Genomic DNA, 24796 nt, shown 5'->3' with positions numbered 1-24796 from the left:
GGAATGGGATGGAGGGGTGCAAGAGGGGCCTCTGAACAGCACTGCGAGGCTTCTGAAGGAGCAACAATAGCAAAACAGCCAGGAAGACACCTTCAAAGGATTGACATGAGCTTTATTCATATATTCTAGACGCCCCTTTTCTGAGTTTCACGTTACTGAGCACGGGAGAAGTTTTCAATTGCTTCCTTCATTTCCTAAAACAAAAAAAAGAAGATAAAAAATAATAATAGTCACCAACCAAACAAAGACAAGCTTGCTATAAGCTGGAAGACAAACGCAAACCCTCGGTAGCTGAGTTCTTTAGAGAAAATAAAAGGATCTGTAGATGCATACAATTGCTGCTTGGCTCTACTTAGCAAATTACCTCGATTAACTGAGTTTTGTCATTGTCCTGCCGGTGGTGGTAAATACACTGGCTGAGCAGCAGATGGAGTTTCTCGAGGTGGCGTATGCTGCAGTCCTTGGTTGCCTCGCCCACAGCATTCAGCAGCTGCTGAAGAAAAAAGCCAGACAGTAGACATTTACAGTAGCACGAGATCTTCTGAGCAGGCTCTCGATGTGTTCACACACACACAAGAAGGCAGTCCAACACAACTCTCATCCTACTTTCTCGTATCGCTAAATAAAGGAGGAGTGAAACGTCAGGGAACAGACTTAAGCATGGCACCGGATTTCCATGGAGGAAATGAGCTCCTTGGACCTACTTGAGAGAAAGAGCAAGGCTCCAGTTGTGTTAGCTGCATGTTGGCCCTGCCTGCAGCTCCGCTGGCATATTGGAGAGCTCCAGGCTCGGCAGCAGAGCGGGAAGGAAAGGTAGATGAGCGAGCTGCAACCTACCCTGAGCCAGATGTGAGTTTCCTTCTCAGCAGCGGGTGACCATCTCCTCCTCTTCTCTGCCTGGCTCTCCGAGGGCGATGTGGGCCGCCTTCGCTTTCGTCTGCATACAGCTGCACAGAGATAGCAGAAGCAGCAAGCCAAAGCGTTACCTAAGCAGTTCTGTCTTCCAAATCGAGCATCGTCCTCTTACTTGGTGCACAAGGCAAAACAAGACAAAAAGGAAAACAGGAGGGAACTTGCCACCAGGCAGGGGCGTACTGGCATCTGCAGGCACCGCTGGCAATGTGTGCTCCTCTTGCTCCTCCAGCTGCCGCTCTTCCTCCTCCGCCAGCAGTCGAGGCTCAGGTGGGGATGCCACAGGCAGGACTTCCAGTGCGTGGCAACCTTCAGTCAACCAGAACAGGTTAGCCAAGCGATGGCAGTCCGACACAAGCAGAGTACAAAGTCATGCCAGGAAATCAAATACCCAAACACATGCCAAAGAGCTGCTAAGCTACCGATGGCAAAGCTCTATGTGTAGGACAGTTCCCACCTGCTCTCCTTTGTGGTGCAGCAGGTGGAGCAGCTTGGTGGAGAAGCAAGTCCTCAAAAAGCTTTCTCCCTTCCTCCTTGCTGGGTGGCTGGACATTGAAGACTTCTCCATAAAGCTCCGAAAACAAAGCTTGCACCTGAGGCGGGAGGAGAAAAGACAGTGCAGCCCTAAGGCCCCCCGCAGATTCGTGCTCTACTCCAAGCAGGTGAAAACTGTTTTCAGGGAAGCCGAGGAATGCTTTGAATAAGGGGGAGACTAGAACAAGTTTGCTTCTTGGCCTTCACGGCAAGATTGTAGTGGGTCAGCCCGGCACTGGAGGGCGTCTTCTGTAAGGAAGACCTCCAGGATGAAAGCTCAGGGCAGCGAGCCGAGGTTCCAGTGAGGCCAGGGAGGGCACGCACCAGCTCCTAGGTGGCCTGCAGTGGATTGCCTTGCCTTGCCGCCCTTCACTTGGAAGCCTTGTGGCAACTCCCGAGGGAGGAGATGCCAGCAGGGTGCCCTAGAAATAGCAATGTCCAAGTGCTTAGGAGGGCACAGGATTGAGGTACTTCAGGGAGTGATAAATTATCATGAGACTGAGAAAAGCGGGCAAAGCGGTGGCAGAAATACCTCTTCCGGGAGATCTGCATGGCAAACATCCGAAGTAGCGAGCAACAGCACTGGAGCGTAAGGTGGAATGCGCTCTAGCAGTGTGGTGAGCGTAGCTCTCAAGGTGACTCCAGCAGCCTCCCACCAGGCATGGATGTGTGGCATATAAATGATGCTGGGTGCTGTCCTCTGGGCTTCTCGGACCAACTAGTAAGAAGGAAGTTTGGGGAAGACCACTGAAGCGAGTAGCAGCATACCTGTGGTATGCTGAGAGAAAAGAAACCCTTTTCTTTGGCCCCAAACCGGGGTTGCCGTTCAGTCTGCTAAAGAAGGAGGCTGGCGAAAGGGCATGACCAGCAGTCAGGCAGATGCAGAGGCGCCTCCTGGGAGCTAGAGAGCCTGAAGAGGCAAGGGAAACAGCTCTGCGGAGCCCGCTGCCAGCAGCAGCAGCTCTTGCCAGGAAGAGAGGTTTCTCAAGAGCATCTTGGAGCTCCCTGAGCTGCTAGCAACAGCCTTACTGTGCGGCACTTGCAATGGAAAAGATGCTCCTGCACAACATGCTGCTTCTCTGCTGTTCAGTGTACAAGAAAAGGGTTCCTTCAGCACAACATAAACACCACAGAAAGCACAGGAAAGCCAGGCCGCCTCCGCTAAGCCCGTGAAGTCTATTAATGCTGTGAGACTGCAGAGAGAAGCGGTACCTGTGTGCATCTTTCTTCAGGTGGCGTGCTGCTAGCAAAGAGAGCCGGCAGGTCCAGCACGTGAACGGCAAACCTCTCCAGCGCGTGTAAGAGTGCAGGCGCCAAGTGAGAAGTTTGCCCGTAGCCGGGCTCTCCAGCTATTAGGAACCTGGGCCGGTGACATGCTGGCTGGCCACAAGCATTGCTAGGAGAAGAGCTGCAAGACAAGCAGTTTGGAAAGAAAGCGATGAGTCAAGACACAGCTGGTGAAGGTGTCTGTCTTTGTCCAGCACACACCAGTCTGCCTGTCTTCCCCGCTGAAGCTCTCACGCTCAGGATGTCCTGAGTTGAGGAGCCTTGAGTTCTCCGCACTGGTCAAGCTTAGGTGAAAGTGGTCAGCTGGTAACGGAGGTGGTGGTCACGAAGGGGCAGAACAAGCCTTCTGGGAAAGCAAATGACGCGGGCTTTGAGAGCCCTTAGCTGTATGTGAGGAAGGGTAAAAGTGGCTAGGCTCAATAACAACATTCCTGTAAGCCCATAGAAATGGGGGCTACTTGCTTGATTCTTGCGTTCCAATTGTTTCATCTGTCCTTGGGTGCTGTCTCCTAGGTTGCAAGTGCAACTCTCCTTGAGGAATAGCGTGCATGAAATTAGGGCAGCATGCCCTAATGTCTGTGGATGTCTTTGGGGGAGGAAAAGGAGGCTGCCCCCTTCAGCTTGATCGGCTGCAGCTCCTTGCTTTCTTACAACTGTAGCACCTAGTTCTATCTCTGTGCTTGCTTCTTGCAGTTTTGGATACCAGACACCCTGGGCAAGGTCTTCTTTCCTCCCTCATCTACCACCCCTCCCACCTGCAACCGCCAAGACACTTGGGAAAGCCCCAGCAATCAATCAGAAGCATTTCACTCAAAAGGTCGCGGGCAGTTTAACAACCTGTTAAAGTGGAGGAAGGTTTCCTTTTGCTGTCCAGAAGGTGATGCCTCCTCACTCTCCATGCAGGCGTTTTCTACAGAAGGATTGGTACCGTGAGAAGGTAAGAGAGGCTTGTTAACTCTCCTGAAGGTCTGCAGCCCTCCCTTGCACTAAGCCAGCTTCTAACTGAGGGCTGAAACCCACTGCCTTGTATGTCTTCACTGCCTGGGCATACACGGAATAATGCCATTTCCCCCAAACTGTCTGCCTTTGCCTAAGCTATGTTTTACTGGTGGCAAAAACTCCTCTTCTCCTTACAGTACAGCTAGAGGACAAGCAGGAAGCCCTTCCGCAGTTCCTGGACACCTAAAGCAGCCAGCAAGGCCACTTCTTTCTGCAGCGGGAGCCCACACTCCCAGTGTGGAAAGGAAGGGAAGGGCACGGCCTAACACTCCCTCATATTGCCTCCTCTTTCAAGCCTTAAATCAGTGCCAAACCCCAGGAAAGATGATGCTGACAACCTCCAGAAGCTGGCTGCTTCAGTGGAGAACGCATAGTTCCCTTGCTGTGAACCGGGAGGAGTTCCCAGCTCTGCCCTCTCTACCGTTCATTCCATTTACCCTCCGCCTGCCGCAAGGGTTTCTTTCTGTTGTTGGCGCAAACTAGCAGGGTTTGCTTTGGGAGAGGCTGACGGCAGTGAACGTAACGGCCCTACCTGGCTGTTGGTGCTTCTGGAGTGCAAGGGCTGCGTGGGGAAATACCCTCTGCACGCCTTTTAGGAGCCTCTCTAGCGTGTTCTGAAGCAGTGGCTTGGAGGCGGGTGGGAGTGGTTGCCCGGGGGAAGCCACGGCCCTCTGTGAAGCTGGTGCAGTCTTCTGCATAGCCAGCACAAAATCGGTTGCAGTGATCTCAATGGAAGCCACGTTGATCTGCAGCTTCTGACTGCTGGTGTAGATGTGGGGATAGTGGCGATGGAGAGCGCAGAGGGCAGCTTCAGCGCAGAGGGCTTGAATGTCGGCCCCACAGTATCCTAATTCAGCAGAGCAGAAGCAAAAGGTCCGTCAGTCTCAGGCAGCTCAGAGGAGCCAAGGACAGGCTTTGCCAAGGGACGCTCCGTTCTGGGAGGCACAGCCTCCCGTGTGGTGAGAGACAAGGGAAGGGAAGGCTCGGGAGCTTGGCTACTGCCTGGCACAAGCTCAGACGCTGTCAGGACCCAGTCAGAGGCAGGAACTCGGAGCGCTTTTTCATCTTACCGACACATGTTTCAGCCAGCTCTTCAAGCAGCGTGTCCGATGGCTTTGGGCTCCAGCCTCTCGTGTGGATCCTGAAAATCTCTTTGCGAGCCTACAAGCCAGATGGTTACATTTGGGCTTGTCTGCAACCTTTTTCTCAGAAACAAAAGAAACATCCGCAAAAGCCCCACTGTCACATTCCCGTACTTGCTTGTCTTCCTCTGCTAAAGTTAAGAAATGTGTGCATTCTAGTAACACACTGCCTGCTTCTCGAAGCTCAGTACTTCCCCAGTAGGTAGGAGGAGTAACTACAGTAGGAGAAACAATAATTCTGACTCAAACCTCTACCCCTGAACGAGCAAACGTCAAGCTGTGCCTATGCTCATCTCCGACCTTTGCCAGAGATTCAGGGAAGTGTTTCCTGTTTCTTTCCTGTTTTCCTGTTTCTTTCCTGTTTTCTTACTGTGTTGTGCATTGTTACGAGCCTTCGATCCAATAATGTGTTTCTCCTTCCTCTCCGCTCCCCACACGCTAACTCAAGAAAAAAGAATCTGGGATAGCCAAGAGGGGGGGGAAAAAAAAAAAAAAAAGAAAAGGAAAGAAAGCACCAAAGCCGGGGCTCCACTTTCTCCTGGAGTTTCTATTTTCTAAAGGAAACAGTTACTTCTGGTTGCTCTGTAGCTCTGTGGTCCCTGCTTGGATGTTGCCAAAGAACTGCAAGCGTCCCAAGCCTTGCCACTAGAAAGCTTCCCCAGTGTTGCATCTGGGCAGTGTCCTTCCCGTCTCCATCCAGCTGCCTGCTCAGACCAGTTACAATGGCAGCTCCCTAAAGGCTCCTGGGCGGCTCCCAGGATTCCCAGCGCGGCCACACTCAAGCACAAGCTTTCACCTAAGCTTCTCCCAAGTGGAGGAGTGAGAGCGAGGAGGCAACTTCAGGAGGCAAGGGCCTGGGTGGACTAAGGAACGAAGCCAAGCGCAACTGCTTGGGCGAGGAAGAAAGCCCGTGTGCTCCAGGCTCCGTGAAACTCCTGTTTGCAGCCTCCCTCCCAGTTCTGCTCGGGGAACAGGGAGGTCTCCAGCACGTAGGGCACCTCTTTGCTTCCTCCCTCTCGGAGACAGTGTGTGGCAACAGGGTGTTCTTGTAAAGAGAGGCCTTGGCACCGTAGCAGGAAGGTTGCTGGAAGAGCCTTACCTGTCTGTTTGGCAAGGTGAAAAGGAACTCCCTGTCAAAGCGGCCAGGCCTTCGCAAAGCAGGATCCAGGGAGTCTGGCCTGTTGGTGGCGCCGATGACCACGACCTCGCCTCTGCTGTCTAAGCCATCCATGAGTGCCAGCAGCGTGGTGACAATTGAACTGGCAAGGAAATGTTGTTGGATTGCCTGGTTTAGTAGCTGCTGTTACATGCCGCCCGACTTTCTCCAAAGTCACGTCACTCAAAAAGGATAAGCTTTTCTGGAAGAGCTGTTGATTAGGGAAAGGACTCATGGTAGGCCCCAAACACCGAGGTAAGGCAAGAGAGGCCTTGTCCAGAAACCAAGCTTAGGGACTCGATTTCAACTCTTGTCTTTAAAATCCTGTGAACCTCTGTGTCATGGTACTAGAGGAGTTCAGAAGAAGTGCGTGTGTCATCTCCAGGGGACCAGCTGGGTCTTTTTCCCTCGGGAAAGGAAACGAAGCCGATTACGTGGCAATGCAAGGAAAAGGTGGTACCTGTGAATCTGATCTTGGTGACTGGAGCGCACAGGAGCCAGACCGTCGATCTCATCGAAGAAAATAATCGAAGGCCGCTTCTCATAGGCCTGGAAGGGAAGCACAGATGCAGGGCTACTGAGTGTATGTAAAACACAGCCCTACTCAGCAAGAACACGCAGGATGATCCTTGTGGCTGCAAAGGCACGGAGCCTGTGCTGGCCCCAACCCATCTGCAAGGTTTCCAGCCCTTCAGGCCAAGCCGGACGGCACGGGAGAAGGGAACACTGATGTTCCCATGTCAACAGGAGACACGGCCAAACTAGGCAGGAGGCCGAGTTCTGCTGACAGACGTCCACCGCGGACAAGTACAGGTACAACTCTGGCCCAACCTATTTCCTCCTTACCTGCTCAAATAAGGAGCGGAGCTGCTGCTCGGATTCTCCGACCCATTGACTGAGGCAGTCGGCACCTTTTCTCACAAAGAAGGCTATTCTCTTGTCTCCCTGCCTACATTCATTTGCGAGCGCTCGAGCCACCAGTGTCTTTCCAGTGCCTGGTGGCCCACAGAACAGACAGCCTCTGCAACATGACAAAAAGAGATGTCCGTAGCTACAATAAAAAGACATGGGAAAGTGCCTGTGGCAACCGCCGTCCTGAAAGCAAAGCAGCCTTCCCGCCTGACCAGAACACTTGCAGTATTAGAGCGCAGGAAGAGCTCCAGTGGGAGGAAAGTCCAGACAGGTGCCAGTGTTCCCAAGAGGCAAGATTTGAGAGCAAACAAAGCCTGTCTTTCTGGTGGAAAAAGTCGGAAGCTCTTTGACTGAGCCTTACAAAGAGAGGGAGGCGGGAAGTCAGCAGGTCTGTCAAACAACAGCTTAGAGGTGACTTGCCGGACCTCGTGCCTTCCCGCTTATAAACTAGTCAAGGGGACTTTTCCAAAACACTCAGAAGCCAACCAGCAGAAGCACTCCCAAAGCCACCTTCTTAAACCAGGAGCCTTCTGCAGCGTCTTCAGCTTTGACAGCCCTGGACAGCAAGCCTTTGACTGCAACAAAGCATTGCTTGTGGTGTGAAAGTAGGTCTAGCCTGGGCGTAAGCCATTTGTAAGGAATTCCTGTTTACTGCCACTGGGCAAACTGTGCCCGGGCAGAAATGTGGAAGCACACAGGTGTGCTGGCACCTGCGCTTCATGTTCTCCGGAGAAGAGCGCAATTAGCATGTTGTAGTTCTAAGGCAGCGTGTGTTACCTGGGGGGTCGGATTTGGAATCGCTCAAAGAACTCGGGGTAAAGCAAGGGAAACAGCACCATCTCCTTTAAAGCGGCAATGTGGTCAGCGAGACCACCGACACCATCAAAGCATACCTAGGGAAACATTCAAGAGGAGACGTGTCAGAGGTCAGAGAAAGCTGCAGCCTAGCCAAAAAAGCCTTCCTCCCAATGTATCCTATGCCAGCCCAAAGGGAAGGTTCAGGATGACCTGGCAGTTCCCCGAGAGTAAACCGTGAAGCACGGGAGCTGTTGACAGCCACAGTCAGGAAGGTTCTCATGAACACTGGAAAGGTCCCCACCGCCTCAGTGAGTTCCCACTCCTCACCGAACTCTCGGTTTGCACTGGGTCCACTTGCGGCAGGCTGGTTCCCGTTTTCCTTCCCTCCGCGTGCTTTCCCTCGCGTTCATCCTTCCCAGAGTGTAGGGGAAGACCCCTGTTGTGCAAGAAGGAGAAAGGGCAAGGGGCTTTCTAAATGAACCTGCAGGTAGAGGGATAGCTGCGCTTTTCCTGTTGCAAGAGAGTGTGGAAGCACTTATACACTGGCATAAACGTGGATGTTGTGAAGCTATATTCATTTCTCAGAGGCAAGAAGAATTTGGTTCGAGCCACCTGTCCAATTTAAACTGACCTATTTTCAATCATGGGACAGAAGAGACTGACATTTTACTCAAGCGTAGCAAGACACTCTCCCTCTAGGTCTCACTAAATTGCCTACCTGGGTTAAGAAAATCATTGTTCTACTTCACCATGAAATTGTCTACTGACGATTTGTGGCAGGGGCTTCTGGCTTCAGTTACCCAGTCTCAGCCAGGACCTCCACCCTCATCCTTCATCACTGGCTCCTTCCCCCCCCCCCCCCCCAAATCCTGCCTTTTTACAAGCTCTTGGCTAATGAAAGCTATCTTCTCTCCCAGAGGAAAAGCCTTGCTTCCTCTAGACCCTCCGACTGTCACAGCTACAATGCTGTGATTTTCCCCTCGTGACCGTCCCTCGGGAAAGCTTTACAAGTGTTACTCAGTGATGGGAGAGGCACCGCTACGGCTCCCTGAGAACTATCACTAGCCATACACCGACCTGCTCGTTCTTCTGCAGCACGGGCTTCGTGACCGGGCACGGCGAGACGCAGCTCTTTGTCTGACTTCAGAAGATGGGCCTGAAGAAACAAAAAGCAGCAATGAGCCTGCACGCCGGCCAAGAAACGCAACATGCACAGGATACAGGCATCTCAATGACAAAGGGAGAGCCTGACCTGCAGAATGAAGGCAGGGCATGTCAATGACAGTTGTTTTCCTTTAGCCACGTGGAGCCCACTCTGCACAAGAAATCAGCTCTCCCGAGAAACTGTGCGTGGAACCTACCTTCCAATGCCTCCTGGTAGTAGGCAACAGTCTTCCTGGCTCGAAGGTTATACTGCTTCCAGGGACCTTTGCCATCTTCCCCTTGCCGGCCTTCACCTTCCCGCGTTGCCCCTGTAATCACAGAGCCTAGACAGAGCTTCTGATTGGTCTGTGTGTGTATGCATTTGCATTGCCCACCCTGTATCCCACTTACACACAAGCAACGAGCCCTTCAGAGAGGCTCTGCATCTAGCCTACCTTCCCGGGGAGCGGGAGTGTCCTCAGCAGTTTGCCTGAGGTGAGGTGCCCGGGGAGTACCTTCGCCATCATCCTCTGTCTGCTCGTCTTCTGAGGACCCTGTAATTACAGTGCCCAGGCATCATTTCTGGTTTGTCTCTGCCTATGTACCTTCTCATTCCAGAAGTTCTACTCCCCCACCCTTAATCAGAAGCAACCAGCCCTTCAGGCCAACGGTGCCTGTAACCCACATTCCGATGGCTCTTGGTACTGGACGACGGCGTTCCGGGGTCGAAGGTAATAGTCCTTGGGAGAGTCGCGGCCATCTTCCCCTGTGTGGCGTTCACCTGCCTTTGATGGCCCTACAATGACAGAAGCTAGCTCTACTTTGGGACTGCGCTGTGCGCACGGACATTTTCATGTCCCCGCTTAGGCGTGGGGAATTAGCCCTTCCGAGAAAGGCTGCCTCTAACGTACTTTCCAGTGGAGCTTGATAGCATATGACAGATGATTTCCTTTCTCTCAGGCTATAGCACGCCTACAGGGAGCAAAGACAGAGGCTCTTGTGGAGCGCAGTGCACTTTGGAAGGCGTTTGTTCAGCTGCGTGAAAAGTGCAAGGGCATCAGAGTGCTGGGTGGAAGACAGAACTTACTGAGAAAGAGGAAGGTAAAGACGTTTTGACTTCTTCTGCAAGGACTCCTTCAGTCTGCCTGAGGTCCATGCTTCCTCCGAACCTGAGCTCAAGCAGCATATGAAGCACATGTCAACTTTTGGAAGCATGCAAGAGAAGCTCTTTACTCCTGAGGCAGTTTCTCAGGCAATGAAAACTGCTGAAGAGGACAAGGGAAATCTGCTGAAAGTGAAGCAAGTGTTTGGTTCACAAGACACTAGAGAAATTGCTGAGCCCGTAGACACGAGAGCCAGTAGTCGGAAGGTCTAGTTGGAATGATAATGCAAAACCTCAGCCAGCAGCAGGGAGTTACGCAGGAGCTGCCTGCAGCTTCTGCAGACATGAAGCACCTTTATGATTCCTCCTCTCACGCACCCTCTCAGTCCTCAAAGACTGGAGTAGCCATGACTGCACAAAACACTCCTGCCAACCAGGTTGGCTCCACCATACCAAGGAGCACAAGCGTAACTCCGAAACCCACAGCTACATGAACACTCGTCACAGGAGAAACCTGTGTTGGCAGCAGCAAAGGAGGAGGCAGTTATTGGAGCAAGGGCCAAAGGTCCTCTCACCACAGCTGAGGAGGCACGAGTGACACGGGGGTGGACGTGTTGCTGGGGAGCCAAGATTCTAAGCGTGGAAGTTGTGCAGCCCCGACAGCGCCCTATAATGGAGGGGCTCCCACAGCGGGCAATTTCCAGCAGGCCAGAGGACTTCCCTAGGGGCCCAGAGGGAATTCGCAGCCTCCCGAGTTAGTCCAAATAGGTCTTGCGGCCAGGAGAAGCCGCTGCTCTCCAACGTCCTGCTGGGAACCTCACCAAACAGCGTCTCGCGCTGTCCCACCACCTCCTCTCGCCTCCTCCTGCTCCCGGCCCAGCAGCTCCTCCAGAGCAGAGCAGAGCAGAGCAGAGCAGTAGCGAGAGCACCGCCAAGCGCGTGGGCTCAGCTCAGGCTCCCGGGGCGATGTGGGCAGGGGGAAGCTGTTGCTGTGATGCGCTCACTGCGTCCTGCCCCAGCCCATGTCACAGAGGGGCTGCAGGGACGCATTGACCGGCCAGGCCCTGCCAAGATGGGCCCTGCAAGGGGAAGGGGAGCTGCCTGGGGCACTTTAGGGGAGATGCCCCCACCTCCCTGCCCACTCCCCGAGGCCGCCAGGGGGCAGGCGCAGCCACAGGAGGGCTTCCCCAGGCTGGGGCTCCCCTCAGGCCTTCCAGCCCTGCCATGTCCCCACCTCGGGGATGCTGGGCTACACCTGCTGGCAAGGAGAGGCTCTGCTGAGGAAGGCAGGCCTAAGGGAGCAACCGAATGAACACAGAGGAAGACTGTGACTGCCCTCAGTGATCTTGTGGGCAGGAAGGGCCGAGCCCTAGCTGTTGCTTCCCTAGGCCACGAGCATGGAGCTGGCCGAGCCTAGTGAAGCAGCAGAGGGGTTTGCTCTCTCACCCTGAGAACTGCGTTCAGACAAATGCACCAGGAATGTGTCCCAACAGTGTCAAAGCCTGGGAAAAATAAAAGAAAAACAAAGCAGAACCCAAACCCTTTTTGGCAATGGTCATTTCTTTCCCTCGGCACTAAAAAGCCTCTGCATTAGGGACATCCACTGGGAATAGTGGGCTTGGGGTGGGTGCTAATTTGGGGGAGGGGGGAGGGTTGAAAAATGTGATCCTCATGAGCCGAAATCCCCATTTTCAGTCCAAAGTCACTCATTTTGCAGAAGAAAAATGTGATGCTCGCACACAGCCTACAATACTCGCAGCGCCCTCACACTGCTTGGGTTCCCCGTGGAGGAGGTGCTTCGCAGAGGGAAATGGAAGGACTGGGAGGCTGCAGGGAGAGGACCAGAGGAGACTTGAGCATGCATGAGGGGAAGAGAGGGGATCTGAGCACAGGCAGAGGGGCAGAGAGCACGTGAGCGTGCCTGGAGAAGGGATCTGAGGGTGCCCAAAGGAGCCTGGAGGATGCCAAGGGGGCAACCGAGGCGGTTGCAAGGCACACGACTGCGCAGCCCAAGAAAGCCAACAGGGACAGAAAGGCTGCCGAGAGCCCCTGGCTTCAACAGCCCAGGAAGGCAGCCCGCTCAGGGCGCCGGTGCCTCTTCCGGAGCCGGAGAGTTGTGTAAGCATGCCCGTGTCTCTGCAGGAGAGCATATTCACGCAGCTCGGGAGGAGAACATCCACCAAAGACAGGTCCATGTGTAGGCAAGCCTTCTGTCACCTTCCTGTCCGTGTGCCTCTGCTCACCCAAGTGCAACGGGAGTGGGACAAAGAAGCGCTCGCTTGCGTGTATGTGGTACAGAGGTGTCCGAAGCCTGGGGGAAGGCCATGGCAAAGTGTCCGAGATGTCAACCTCTCTCTGCTTGGCAGAGCAGAAATTGGCCTCTTCAATGAAAGGAGCAAGAGCTGCTCAGGAAAGAGCTTGTTCACTTGCAAAGGGCACGCTCGGCAGCACCCCCTTCCTACTTGTGCCCTCCGCACGCTGGTGCTACCTGGAAGCATCACCTGGCCAATGCCTCGTCTTTTCCACACATAACCACTCGAGGGGCTTTTTTTTTTTTTTTCCTCAGGAGAGCACTGGGGCGTGTGTGCAGTGCGCGCGTGTGCGTTGAGGTGCCTTTGTGGAGAAGGTGCTGAGCCTTGTTGCTGGGGGAACATGGGGAGGGGGCGAGCAGGAGAGTGCTGGGGAGACGTTGGGAGGGTTTGTGGCTGGCGAGAGCCTCTGCTTCATTAAGGTTACCTGATCGAGGACCAAGGGGCAAGTGAGAAGAAAACTCCACAGAGACCTGAACCTGACAGGCGAGGGAGAACAGACAAGGGCAAAGGCCAAAAGCCTCCAGTCTCTACTTACCTGGCCCTGAGGCCACTACAGGCATAGTCTGGGAGAGGGATAACCTGGGCTTTGCAAGTGATGAGGAGTCCTGAGGATTTGGGGTTGTTCACGGGGGGTAGTGGACCCGTGCAGAACGGAGTAAGCAATGTGTGGGGCAGGGGATCAAGGAGGAAGAAAGAGGGGGAATGGGATGGAGGGGTGCAAGAGGGGCCTCTGAACAGCACTGCGAGGCTTCTGAAGGAGCAACAATAGCAAAACAGCCAGGAAGACACCTTCAAAGGATTGACATGAGCTTTATTCATATATTCTAGACGCCCCTTTTCTGAGTTTCACGTTACTGAGCACGGGAGAAGTTTTCAATTGCTTCCTTCATTTCCTAAAACAAAAAAAAAGAAGATAAAAAATAATAATAGTCACCAACCAAACAAAGACAAGCTTGCTATAAGCTGGAAGACAAACGCAAACCCTCGGTAGCTGAGTTCTTTAGAGAAAATAAAAGGATCTGTAGATGCATACAATTGCTGCTTGGCTCTACTTAGCAAATTACCTCGATTAACTGAGTTTTGTCATTGTCCTGCCGGTGGTGGTAAATACACTGGCTGAGCAGCAGATGGAGTTTCTCGAGGTGGCGTATGCTGCAGTCCTTGGTTGCCTCGCCCACAGCATTCAGCAGCTGCTGAAGAAAAAAGCCAGACAGTAGACATTTACAGTAGCACGAGATCTTCTGAGCAGGCTCTCGATGTGTTCACACACACACAAGAAGGCAGTCCAACACAACTCTCATCCTACTTTCTCGTATCGCTAAATAAAGGAGGAGTGAAACGTCAGGGAACAGACTTAAGCATGGCACCGGATTTCCATGGAGGAAATGAGCTCCTTGGACCTACTTGAGAGAAAGAGCAAGGCTCCAGTTGTGTTAGCTGCATGTTGGCCCTGCCTGCAGCTCCGCTGGCATATTGGAGAGCTCCAGGCTCGGCAGCAGAGCGGGAAGGAAAGGTAGATGAGCGAGCTGCAACCTACCCTGAGCCAGATGTGAGTTTCCTTCTCAGCAGCGGGTGACCATCTCCTCCTCTTCTCTGCCTGGCTCTCCGAGGGCGATGTGGGCCGCCTTCGCTTTCGTCTGCATACAGCTGCACAGAGATAGCAGAAGCAGCAAGCCAAAGCGTTACCTAAGCAGTTCTGTCTTCCAAATCGAGCATCGTCCTCTTACTTGGTGCACAAGGCAAAACAAGACAAAAAGGAAAACAGGAGGGAACTTGCCACCAGGCAGGGGCGTACTGGCATCTGCAGGCACCGCTGGCAATGTGTGCTCCTCTTGCTCCTCCAGCTGCCGCTCTTCCTCCTCCGCCAGCAGTCGAGGCTCAGGTGGGGATGCCACAGGCAGGACTTCCAGTGCGTGGCAACCTTCAGTCAACCAGAACAGGTTAGCCAAGCGATGGCAGTCCGACACAAGCAGAGTACAAAGTCATGCCAGGAAATCAAATACCCAAACACATGCCAAAGAGCTGCTAAGCTACCGATGGCAAAGCTCTATGTGTAGGACAGTTCCCACCTGCTCTCCTTTGTGGTGCAGCAGGTGGAGCAGCTTGGTGGAGAAGCAAGTCCTCAAAAAGCTTTCTCCCTTCCTCCTTGCTGGGTGGCTGGACATTGAAGACTTCTCCATAAAGCTCCGAAAACAAAGCTTGCACCTGAGGCGGGAGGAGAAAAGACAGTGCAGCCCTAAGGCCCCCCGCAGATTCGTGCTCTACTCCAAGCAGGTGAAAACTGTTTTCAGGGAAGCCGAGGAATGCTTTGAATAAGGGGGAGACTAGAACAAGTTTGCTTCTTGGCCTTCACGGCAAGATTGTAGTGGGTCAGCCCGGCACTGGAGGGCGTCTTCTGTAAGGAAGACCTCCAGGATGAAAGCTCAGGGCAGCGAGCCGAGGTTCCAGTGAGGCCAGGGAGGGCACGCACCAGCTCCTAGGTGGCCTGCAGTGGATTGCCTTGCCTTGCCGCCCTTCACTTGGAAGCCTTGTGGCAACTCCCGAGGGAGGAGATGCCAGCAGGGTGCCCTAGAAATAGCAATGTCCAAGTGCTTAGGAGGGCACAGGATTGAGGTACTTCAGGGAGTGATAAATTATCATGAGACTGAGAAAAGCGGGCAAAGCGGTGGCAGAAATACCTCTTCCGGGAGATCTGCATGGCAAACATCCGAAGTAGCGAGCAACAGCACTGGAGCGTAAGGTGGAATGCGCTCTAGCAGTGTGGTGAGCGTAGCTCTCAAGGTGACTCCAGCAGCCTCCCACCAGGCATGGATGTGTGGCATATAAATGATGCTGGGTGCTGTCCTCTGGGCTTCTCGGACCAACTAGTAAGAAGGAAGTTTGGGGAAGACCACTGAAGCGAGTAGCAGCATACCTGTGGTATGCTGAGAGAAAAGAAACCCTTTTCTTTGGCCCCAAACCGGGGTTGCCGTTCAGTCTGCTAAAGAAGGAGGCTGGCGAAAGGGCATGACCAGCAGTCAGGCAGATGCAGAGGCGCCTCCTGGGAGCTAGAGAGCCTGAAGAGGCAAGGGAAACAGCTCTGCGGAGCCCGCTGCCAGCAGCAGCAGCTCTTGCCAGGAAGAGAGGTTTCTCAAGAGCATCTTGGAGCTCCCTGAGCTGCTAGCAACAGCCTTACTGTGCAGCACTTGCAATGGAAAAGATGCTCCTGCACAACATGCTGCTTCTCTGCTGTTCAGTGTACAAGAAAAGGGTTCCTTCAGCACAACATAAACACCACAGAAAGCACAGGAAAGCCAGGCCACCTCCGCTAAGCCCGTGAAGTCTATTAATGCTGTGAGACTGCAGAGAGAAGCGGTACCTGTGTGCATCTTTCTTCAGGTGGCGTGCTGCTAGCAAAGAGAGCCGGCAGGTCCAGCACGTGAACGGCAAACCTCTCCAGCGTGTGTAAGAGTGCAGGCGCCAAGTGAGAAGTTTGCCCGTAGCCGGGCTCTCCAGCTATTAGGAACCTGGGCCGGTGACATGCTGGCTGGCCACAAGCATTGCTAGGAGAAGAGCTGCAAGACAAGCAGTTTGGAAAGAAAGCGATGAGTCAAGACACAGCTGGTGAAGGTGTCTGTCTTTGTCCAGCACACACCAGTCTGCCTGTCTTCCCCGCTGAAGCTCTCACGCTCAGGATGTCCTGAGTTGAGGAGCCTTGAGTTCTCCGCACTGGTCAAGCTTAGGTGAAAGTGGTCAGCTGGTAACGGAGGTGGTGGTCACGAAGGGGCAGAACAAGCCTTCTGGGAAAGCAAATGACGCGGGCTTTGAGAGCCCTTAGCTGTATGTGAGGAAGGGCAAAAGTGGCTAGGCTCAATAACAACATTCCTGTAAGCCCATAGAAATGGGGGCTACTTGCTTGATTCTTGCGTTCCAATTGTTTCATCTGTCCTTGGGTGCTGTCTCCTAGGTTGCAAGTGCAACTCTCCTTGAGGAATAGCGTGCATGAAATTAGGGCAGCATGCCCTAATGTCTGTGGATGTCTTTGGGGGAGGAAAAGGAGGCTGCCCCCTTCAGCTTGATCGGCTGCAGCTCCTTGCTTTCTTACAACTGTAGCACCTAGTTCTATCTCTGTGCTTGCTTCTTGCAGTTTTGGATACCAGACACCCTGGGCAAGGTCTTCTTTCCTCCCTCATCTACCACCCCTCCCACCTGCAACCGCCAAGACACTTGGGAAAGCCCCAGCAATCAATCAGAAGCATTTCACTCAAAAGGTCGCGGGCAGTTTAACAACCTGTTAAAGTGGAGGAAGGTTTCCTTTTGCTGTCCAGAAGGTGATGCCTCCTCACTCTCCATGCAGGCGTTTTCTACAGAAGGATTGGTACCGTGAGAAGGTAAGAGAGGCTTGTTAACTCTCCTGAAGGTCTGCAGCCCTCCCTTGCACTAAGCCAGCTTCTAACTGAGGGCTGAAACCCACTGCCTTGTATGTCTTCACTGCCTGGGCATACACGGAATAATGCCATTTCCCCCAAACTGTCTGCCTTTGCCTAAGCTATGTTTTACTGGTGGCAAAAACTCCTCTTCTCCTTACAGTACAGCTAGAGGACAAGCAGGAAGCCCTTCCGCAGTTCCTGGACACCTAAAGCAGCCAGCAAGGCCACTTCTTTCTGCAGCGGGAGCCCACACTCCCAGTGTGGAAAGGAAGGGAAGGGCACGGCCTAACACTCCCTCATATTGCCTCCTCTTTCAAGCCTTAAATCAGTGCCAAACCCCAGGAAAGATGATGCTGACAACCTCCAGAAGCTGGCTGCTTCAGTGGAGAACGCATAGTTCCCTTGCTGTGAACCGGGAGGAGTTCCCAGCTCTGCCCTCTCTACCGTTCATTCCATTTACCCTCCGCCTGCCGCAAGGGTTTCTTTCTGTTGTTGGCGCAAACTAGCAGGGTTTGCTTTGGGAGAGGCTGACGGCAGTGAACGTAACGGCCCTACCTGGCTGTTGGTGCTTCTGGAGTGCAAGGGCTGCGTGGGGAAATACCCTCTGCACGCCTTTTAGGAGCCTCTCTAGCGTGTTCTGAAGCAGTGGCTTGGAGGCGGGTGGGAGTGGTTGCCCGGGGGAAGCCACGGCCCTCTGTGAAGCTGGTGCAGTCTTCTGCATAGCCAGCACAAAATCGGTTGCAGTGATCTCAATGGAAGCCACGTTGATCTGCAGCTTCTGACTGCTGGTGTAGATGTGGGGATAGTGGCGATGGAGAGCGCAGAGGGCAGCTTCAGCGCAGAGGGCTTGAATGTCGGCCCCACAGTATCCTAATTCAGCAGAGCAGAAGCAAAAGGTCCGTCAGTCTCAGGCAGCTCAGAGGAGCCAAGGACAGGCTTTGCCAAGGGACGCTCCGTTCTGGGAGGCACAGCCTCCCGTGTGGTGAGAGACAAGGGAAGGGAAGGCTCGGGAGCTTGGCTACTGCCTGGCACAAGCTCAGACGCTGTCAGGACCCAGTCAGAGGCAGGAACTCGGAGCGCTTTTTCATCTTACCGACACATGTTTCAGCCAGCTCTTCAAGCAGCGTGTCCGATGGCTTTGGGCTCCAGCCTCTCGTGTGGATCCTGAAAATCTCTTTGCGAGCCTACAAGCCAGATGGTTACATTTGGGCTTGTCTGCAACCTTTTTCTCAGAAACAAAAGAAACATCCGCAAAAGCCCCACTGTCACATTCCCGTACTTGCTTGTCTTCCTCTGCTAAAGTTAAGAAATGTGTGCATTCTAGTAACACACTGCCTGCTTCTCGAAGCTCAGTACTTCCCCAGTAGGTAGGAGGAGTAACTACAGTAGGAGAAACAATAATTCTGACTCAAACCTCTACCCCTGAACGAGCAAACGTCAAGCTGTGCCTATGCTCATCTCCGACCTTTGCCAGAGATTCAGGGAAGTGTTTCCTGTTTCTTTCCTGTTTTCCTGTTTCTTTCCTGTTTTCTTACTGTGTTGTGCATTGTTACGAGCCTTCGATCCAATAATGTGTTTCTCCTTCCTCTCCGCTCCCCACACGCTAACTCAAGAAAAAAGAATCTGGGATAGCCAAGAGGGGGGGGAAAAAAAAAAAAAAAAGAAAAGGAAAGAAAGCACCAAAGCCGGGGCTCCACTTTCTCCTGGAGTTTCTATTTTCTAAAGGAAACAGTTACTTCTGGTTGCTCTGTAGCTCTGTGGTCCCTGCTTGGATGTTGCCAAAGAACTGCAAGCGTCCCAAGCCTTGCCACTAGAAAGCTTCCCCAGTGTTGCATCTGGGCAGTGTCCTTCCCGTCTCCATCCAGCTGCCTGCTCAGACCAGTTACAATGGCAGCTCCCTAAATGCTCCTGGGCGGCTCCCAGGATTCCCAGCGCGGCCACACTCAAGCACAAGCTTTCACCTAAGCTTCTCCCAAGTGGAGGAGTGAGAGCGAGGAGGCAACTTCAGGAGGCAAGGGCCTGGGTGGACTAAGGAACGAAGCCAAGCGCAACCGCTTGGGCGAGGAAGAAAGCCCGTGTGCTCCAGGCTCCGTGAAACTCCTGTTTGCAGCCTCCCTCCCAGTTCTGCTCGGGGAACAGGGAGGTCTCCAGCACGTAGGGCACCTCTTTGCTTCCTCCCTCTCGGAGACAGTGTGTGGCAACAGGGTGTTCTTGTAAAGAGAGGCCTTGGCACCGTAGCAGGAAGGTTGCTGGAAGAGCCTTACCTGTCTGTTTGGCAAGGTGAAAAGGAACTCCCTGTCAAAGCGGCCAGGCCTTCGCAAAGCAGGATCCAGGGAGTCTGGCCTGTTGGTGGCGCCGATGACCACGACCTCGCCTCTGCTGTCTAAGCCATCCATGAGTGCCAGCAGCGTGGTGACAATTGAACTGGCAAGGAAATGTTGTTGGATTGCCTGGTTTAGTAGCTGCTGTTACATGCCGCCCGACTTTCTCCAAAGTCACGTCACTCAAAAAGGATAAGCTTTTCTGGAAGAGCTGTTGATTAGGGAAAGGACTCATGGTAGGCCCCAAACACCGAGGTAAGGCAAGAGAGGCCTTGTCCAGAAACCAAGCTTAGGGACTCGATTTCAACTCTTGTCTTTAAAATCCTGTGAACCTCTGTGTCATGGTACTAGAGGAGTTCAGAAGAAGTGCGTGTGTCATCTCCAGGGGACCAGCTGGGTCTTTTTCCCTCGGGAAAGGAAACGAAGCCGATTACGTGGCAATGCAAGGAAAAGGTGGTACCTGTGAATCTGATCTTGGTGACTGGAGCGCACAGGAGCCAGACCGTCGATCTCATCGAAGAAAATAATCGAAGGCCGCTTCTCATAGGCCTGGAAGGGAAGCACAGATGCAGGGCTACTGAGTGTATGTAAAACACAGCCCTACTCAGCAAGAACACGCAGGATGATCCTTGTGGCTGCAAAGGCACGGAGCCTGTGCTGGCCCCAACCCATCTGCAAGGTTTCCAGCCCTTCAGGCCAAGCCGGACGGCACGGGAGAAGGGAACACTGATGTTCCCATGTCAACAGGAGACACGGCCAAACTAGGCAGGAGGCCGAGTTCTGCTGACAGACGTCCACCGCGGACAAGTACAGGTACAACTCTGGCCCAACCTATTTCCTCCTTACCTGCTCAAATAAGGAGCGGAGCTGCCGCTCGGATTCTCCGACCCATTGACTGAGGCAGTCGGCACCTTTTCTCACAAAGAAGGCTATTCTCTTGTCTCCCTGCCTACATTCATTTGCGAGCGCTCGAGCCACCAGTGTCTTTCCAGTGCCTGGTGGCCCACAGAACAGACAGCCTCTGCAACATGACAAAAAGAGATGTCCGTAGCTACAATAAAAAGACATGGGAAAGTGCCTGTGGCAACCGCCGTCCTGAAAGCAAAGCAGCCTTCCCGCCTGACCAGAACACTTGCAGTATTAGAGCGCAGGAAGAGCTCCAGTGGGAGGAAAGTCCAGACAGGTGCCAGTGTTCCCAAGAGGCAAGATTTGAGAGCAAACAAAGCCTGTCTTTCTGGTGGAAAAAGTCGGAAGCTCTTTGACTGAGCCTTACAAAGAGAGGGAGGCGGGAAGTCAGCAGGTCTGTCAAACAACAGCTTAGAGGTGACTTGCCGGACCTCGTGCCTTCCCGCTTATAAACTAGTCAAGGGGACTTTTCCAAAACACTCAGAAGCCAACCAGCAGAAGCACTCCCAAAGCCACCTTCTTAAACCAGGAGCCTTCTGCAGCGTCTTCAGCTTTGACAGCCCTGGACAGCAAGCCTTTGACTGCAACAAAGCATTGCTTGTGGTGTGAAAGTAGGTCTAGCCTGGGCGTAAGCCATTTGTAAGGAATTCCTGTTTACTGCCACTGGGCAAACTGTGCCCGGGCAGAAATGTGGAAGCACACAGGTGTGCTGGCACCTGCGCTTCATGTTCTCCGGAGAAGAGCGCAATTAGCATGTTGTAGTTCTAAGGCAGCGTGTGTTACCTGGGGGGTCGGATTTGGAATCGCTCAAAGAACTCGGGGTAAAGCAAGGGAAACAGCACCATCTCCTTTAAAGCGGCAATGTGGTCAGCGAGACCACCGACACCATCAAAGCATACCTAGGGAAACATTCAAGAGGAGACGTGTCAGAGGTCAGAGAAAGCTGCAGCCTAGCCAAAAAAGCCTTCCTCCCAATGTATCCTATGCCAGCCCAAAGGGAAGGTTCAGGATGACCTGGCAGTTCCCCGAGAGTAAACCGTGAAGCACGGGAGCTGTTGACAGCCACAGTCAGGAAGGTTCTCATGAACACTGGAAAGGTCCCCACCGCCTCAGTGAGTTCCCACTCCTCACCGAACTCTCGGTTTGCACTGGGTCCACTTGCGGCAGGCTGGTTCCCGTTTTCCTTCCCTCCGCGTGCTTTCCCTCGCGTTCATCCTTCCCAGAGTGTAGGGGAAGACCCCTGTTGTGCAAGAAGGAGAAAGGGCAAGGGGCTTTCTAAATGAACCTGCAGGTAGAGGGATAGCTGCGCTTTTCCTGTTGCAAGAGAGTGTGGAAGCACTTATACACTGGCATAAACGTGGATGTTGTGAAGCTATATTCATTTCTCAGAGGCAAGAAGAATTTGGTTCGAGCCACCTGTCCAATTTAAACTGACCTATTTTCAATCATGGGACAGAAGAGACTGACATTTTACTCAAGCGTAGCAAGACACTCTCCCTCTAGGTCTCACTAAATTGCCTACCTGGGTTAAGAAAATCATTGTTCTACTTCACCATGAAATTGTCTACTGACGATTTGTGGCAGGGGCTTCTGGCTTCAGTTACCCAGTCTCAGCCAGGACCTCCACCCTCATCCTTCATCACTGGCTCCTTCCCCCCCCCCCCCCCCAAATCCTGCCTTTTTACAAGCTCTTGGCTAATGAAAGCTATCTTCTCTCCCAGAGGAAAAGCCTTGCTTCCTCTAGACCCTCCGACTGTCACAGCTACAATGCTGTGATTTTCCCCTCGTGACCGTCCCTCGGGAAAGCTTTACAAGTGTTACTCAGTGATGGGAGAGGCACCGCTACGGCTCCCTGAGAACTATCACTAGCCATACACCGACCTGCTCGTTCTTCTGCAGCACGGGCTTCGTGACCGGGCACGGCGAGACGCAGCTCTTTGTCTGACTTCAGAAGATGGGCCTGAAGAAACAAAAAGCAGCAATGAGCCTGCACGCCGGCCAAGAAACGCAACATGCACAGGATACAGGCATCTCAATGACAAAGGGAGAGCCTGACCTGCAGAATGAAGGCAGGGCATGTCAATGACAGTTGTTTTCCTTTAGCCACGTGGAGCCCACTCTGCACAAGAAATCAGCTCTCCCGAGAAACTGTGCGTGGAACCTACCTTCCAATGCCTCCTGGTAGTAGGCAACAGTCTTCCTGGCTCGAAGGTTATACTGCTTCCAGGGACCTTTGCCATCTTCCCCTTGCCGGCCTTCACCTTCCCGCGTTGCCCCTGTAATCACAGAGCCTAGACAGAGCTTCTGATTGGTCTGTGTGTGTATGCATTTGCATTGCCCACCCTGTATCCCACTTACACACAAGCAACGAGCCCTTCAGAGAGGCTCTGCATCTAGCCTACCTTCCCGGGGAGCGGGAGTGTCCTCAGCAGTTTGCCTGAGGTGAGGTGCCCGGGGAGTACCTTCGCCATCATCCTCTGTCTGCTCGTCTTCTGAGGACCCTGTAATTACAGTGCCCAGGCATCATTTCTGGTTTGTCTCTGCCTATGTACCTTCTCATTCCAGAAGTTCTACTCCCCCACCCTTAATCAGAAGCAACCAGCCCTTCAGGCCAACGGTGCCTGTAACCCACATTCCGATGGCTCTTGGTACTGGACGACGGCGTTCCGGGGTCGAAGGTAATAGTCCTTGGGAGAGTCGCGGCCATCTTCCCCTGTGTGGCGTTCACCTGCCTTTGATGGCCCTACAATGACAGAAGCTAGCTCTACTTTGGGACTGCGCTGTGCGCACGGACATTTTCATGTCCCCGCTTAGGCGTGGGGAATTAGCCCTTCCGAGAAAGGCTGCCTCTAACGTACTTTCCAGTGGAGCTTGATAGCATATGACAGATGATTTCCTTTCTCTCAGGCTATAGCACGCCTACAGGGAGCAAAGACAGAGGCTCTTGTGGAGCGCAGTGCACTTTGGAAGGCGTTTGTTCAGCTGCGTGAAAAGTGCAAGGGCATCAGAGTGCTGGGTGGAAGACAGAACTTACTGAGAAAGAGGAAGGTAAAGACGTTTTGACTTCTTCTGCAAGGACTCCTTCAGTCTGCCTGAGGTCCATGCTTCCTCCGAACCTGAGCTCAAGCAGCATATGAAGCACATGTCAACTTTTGGAAGCATGCAAGAGAAGCTCTTTACTCCTGAGGCAGTTTCTCAGGCAATGAAAACTGCTGAAGAGGACAAGGGAAATCTGCTGAAAGTGAAGCAAGTGTTTGGTTCACAAGACACTAGAGAAATTGCTGAGCCCGTAGACACGAGAGCCAGTAGTCGGAAGGTCTAGTTGGAATGATAATGCAAAACCTCAGCCAGCAGCAGGGAGTTACGCAGGAGCTGCCTGCAGCTTCTGCAGACATGAAGCACCTTTATGATTCCTCCTCTCACGCACCCTCTCAGTCCTCAAAGACTGGAGTAGCCATGACTGCACAAAACACTCCTGCCAACCAGGTTGGCTCCACCATACCAAGGAGCACAAGCGTAACTCCGAAACCCACAGCTACATGAACACTCGTCACAGGAGAAACCTGTGTTGGCAGCAGCAAAGGAGGAGGCAGTTATTGGAGCAAGGGCCAAAGGTCCTCTCACCACAGCTGAGGAGGCACGAGTGACACGGGGGTGGACGTGTTGCTGGGGAGCCAAGATTCTAAGCGTGGAAGTTGTGCAGCCCCGACAGCGCCCTATAATGGAGGGGCTCCCACAGCGGGCAATTTCCAGCAGGCCAGAGGACTTCCCTAGGGGCCCAGAGGGAATTCGCAGCCTCCCGAGTTAGTCCAAATAGGTCTTGCGGCCAGGAGAAGCCGCTGCTCTCCAACGTCCTGCTGGGAACCTCACCAAACAGCGTCTCGCGCTGTCCCACCACCTCCTCTCGCCTCCTCCTGCTCCCGGCCCAGCAGCTCCTCCAGAGCAGAGCAGAGCAGAGCAGAGCAGTAGCGAGAGCACCGCCAAGCGCGTGGGCTCAGCTCAGGCTCCCGGGGCGATGTGGGCAGGGGGAAGCTGTTGCTGTGATGCGCTCACTGCGTCCTGCCCCAGCCCATGTCACAGAGGGGCTGCAGGGACGCATTGACCGGCCAGGCCCTGCCAAGATGGGCCCTGCAAGGGGAAGGGGAGCTGCCTGGGGCACTTTAGGGGAGATGCCCCCACCTCCCTGCCCACTCCCCGAGGCCGCCAGGGGGCAGGCGCAGCCACAGGAGGGCTTCCCCAGGCTGGGGCTCCCCTCAGGCCTTCCAGCCCTGCCATGTCCCCACCTCGGGGATGCTGGGCTACACCTGCTGGCAAGGAGAGGCTCTGCTGAGGAAGGCAGGCCTAAGGGAGCAACCGAATGAACACAGAGGAAGACTGTGACTGCCCTCAGTGATCTTGTGGGCAGGAAGGGCCGAGCCCTAGCTGTTGCTTCCCTAGGCCACGAGCATGGAGCTGGCCGAGCCTAGTGAAGCAGCAGAGGGGTTTGCTCTCTCACCCTGAGAACTGCGTTCAGACAAATGCACCAGGAATGTGTCCCAACAGTGTCAAAGCCTGGGAAAAATAAAAGAAAAACAAAGCAGAACCCAAACCCTTTTTGGCAATGGTCATTTCTTTCCCTCGGCACTAAAAAGCCTCTGCATTAGGGACATCCACTGGGAATAGTGGGCTTGGGGTGGGTGCTAATTTGGGGGAGGGGGGAGGGTTGAAAAATGTGATCCTCATGAGCCGAAATCCCCATTTTCAGTCCAAAGTCACTCATTTTGCAGAAGAAAAATGTGATGCTCGCACACAGCCTACAATACTCGCAGCGCCCTCACACTGCTTGGGTTCCCCGTGGAGGAGGTGCTTCGCAGAGGGAAATGG

At 53.6% G+C, this 24796-nt stretch overlaps 2 protein-coding genes across 2 annotated transcripts; both read right to left on the bottom strand.

Moving 5' to 3' along the window:
• Nucleotides 1–597: 597 nt before the first annotated feature.
• Nucleotides 598–9069, bottom strand: LOC138068797 (ATPase family AAA domain-containing protein 2-like). Its single transcript, XM_068957509.1, has 14 exons — nt 8818–9069; nt 8068–8176; nt 7720–7835; nt 6877–7051; nt 6491–6579; nt 5974–6133; nt 4803–4893; nt 4302–4579; nt 3840–3874; nt 2659–2854; nt 1979–2164; nt 1370–1505; nt 1028–1221; nt 598–618 (listed from the first exon to the last, which is right to left on the bottom strand). The coding sequence occupies exons 1-14, from the start codon at nt 9012–9014 to the stop codon at nt 598–600; spliced, it is 1983 nt and encodes a 660-aa protein (XP_068813610.1). The 5' UTR covers nt 9015–9069.
• Nucleotides 9070–13594: 4525 nt separating this feature from the next.
• Nucleotides 13595–22066, bottom strand: LOC138068796 (ATPase family AAA domain-containing protein 2-like). The gene is made up of 14 exons (XM_068957508.1): nt 21815–22066; nt 21065–21173; nt 20717–20832; nt 19874–20048; nt 19488–19576; nt 18971–19130; nt 17800–17890; nt 17299–17576; nt 16837–16871; nt 15656–15851; nt 14976–15161; nt 14367–14502; nt 14025–14218; nt 13595–13615 (listed from the first exon to the last, which is right to left on the bottom strand). The coding sequence occupies exons 1-14, from the start codon at nt 22009–22011 to the stop codon at nt 13595–13597; spliced, it is 1983 nt and encodes a 660-aa protein (XP_068813609.1). The 5' UTR covers nt 22012–22066.
• Nucleotides 22067–24796: the final 2730 nt, after the last annotated feature.

Source organism: Struthio camelus, chromosome 11 (assembly GCF_040807025.1).
Source record: "Struthio camelus isolate bStrCam1 chromosome 11, bStrCam1.hap1, whole genome shotgun sequence".
Classification (NCBI taxonomy): domain Eukaryota; kingdom Metazoa; phylum Chordata; class Aves; order Struthioniformes; family Struthionidae; genus Struthio; species Struthio camelus.
The sequence above is the reverse complement of the archived record's forward strand: the minus strand, read 5'-3'. Positions and strand labels throughout refer to the sequence as shown.

Excerpts from the sequence above, each read along its gene's own strand:
- LOC138068796 (XM_068957508.1), bottom strand. The coding sequence starts at position 22,011 with ATGCCCTGCCTTCATTCTGCAGGTCAGGCTCTCCCTTTGTCATTGAGA. Across the intron at positions 21,174-21,814 it reads TGCTGCAGAAGAACGAGCAG|GGGTCTTCCCCTACACTCTG; the intron begins GTCGGTGTATGG and ends CTTGCACAACAG. Across the intron at positions 17,577-17,799 it reads GCTGGCTGAAACATGTGTCG|GATACTGTGGGGCCGACATT; the intron begins GTAAGATGAAAA and ends CTGCTGAATTAG.
- LOC138068797 (XM_068957509.1), bottom strand. The coding sequence starts at position 9,014 with ATGCCCTGCCTTCATTCTGCAGGTCAGGCTCTCCCTTTGTCATTGAGA. Across the intron at positions 7,836-8,067 it reads CAGTGCAAACCGAGAGTTCG|GTATGCTTTGATGGTGTCGG; the intron begins GTGAGGAGTGGG and ends ATGTTTCCCTAG. Across the intron at positions 1,506-1,978 it reads ATGCAGATCTCCCGGAAGAG|GTGCAAGCTTTGTTTTCGGA; the intron begins GTATTTCTGCCA and ends CTCCCGCCTCAG.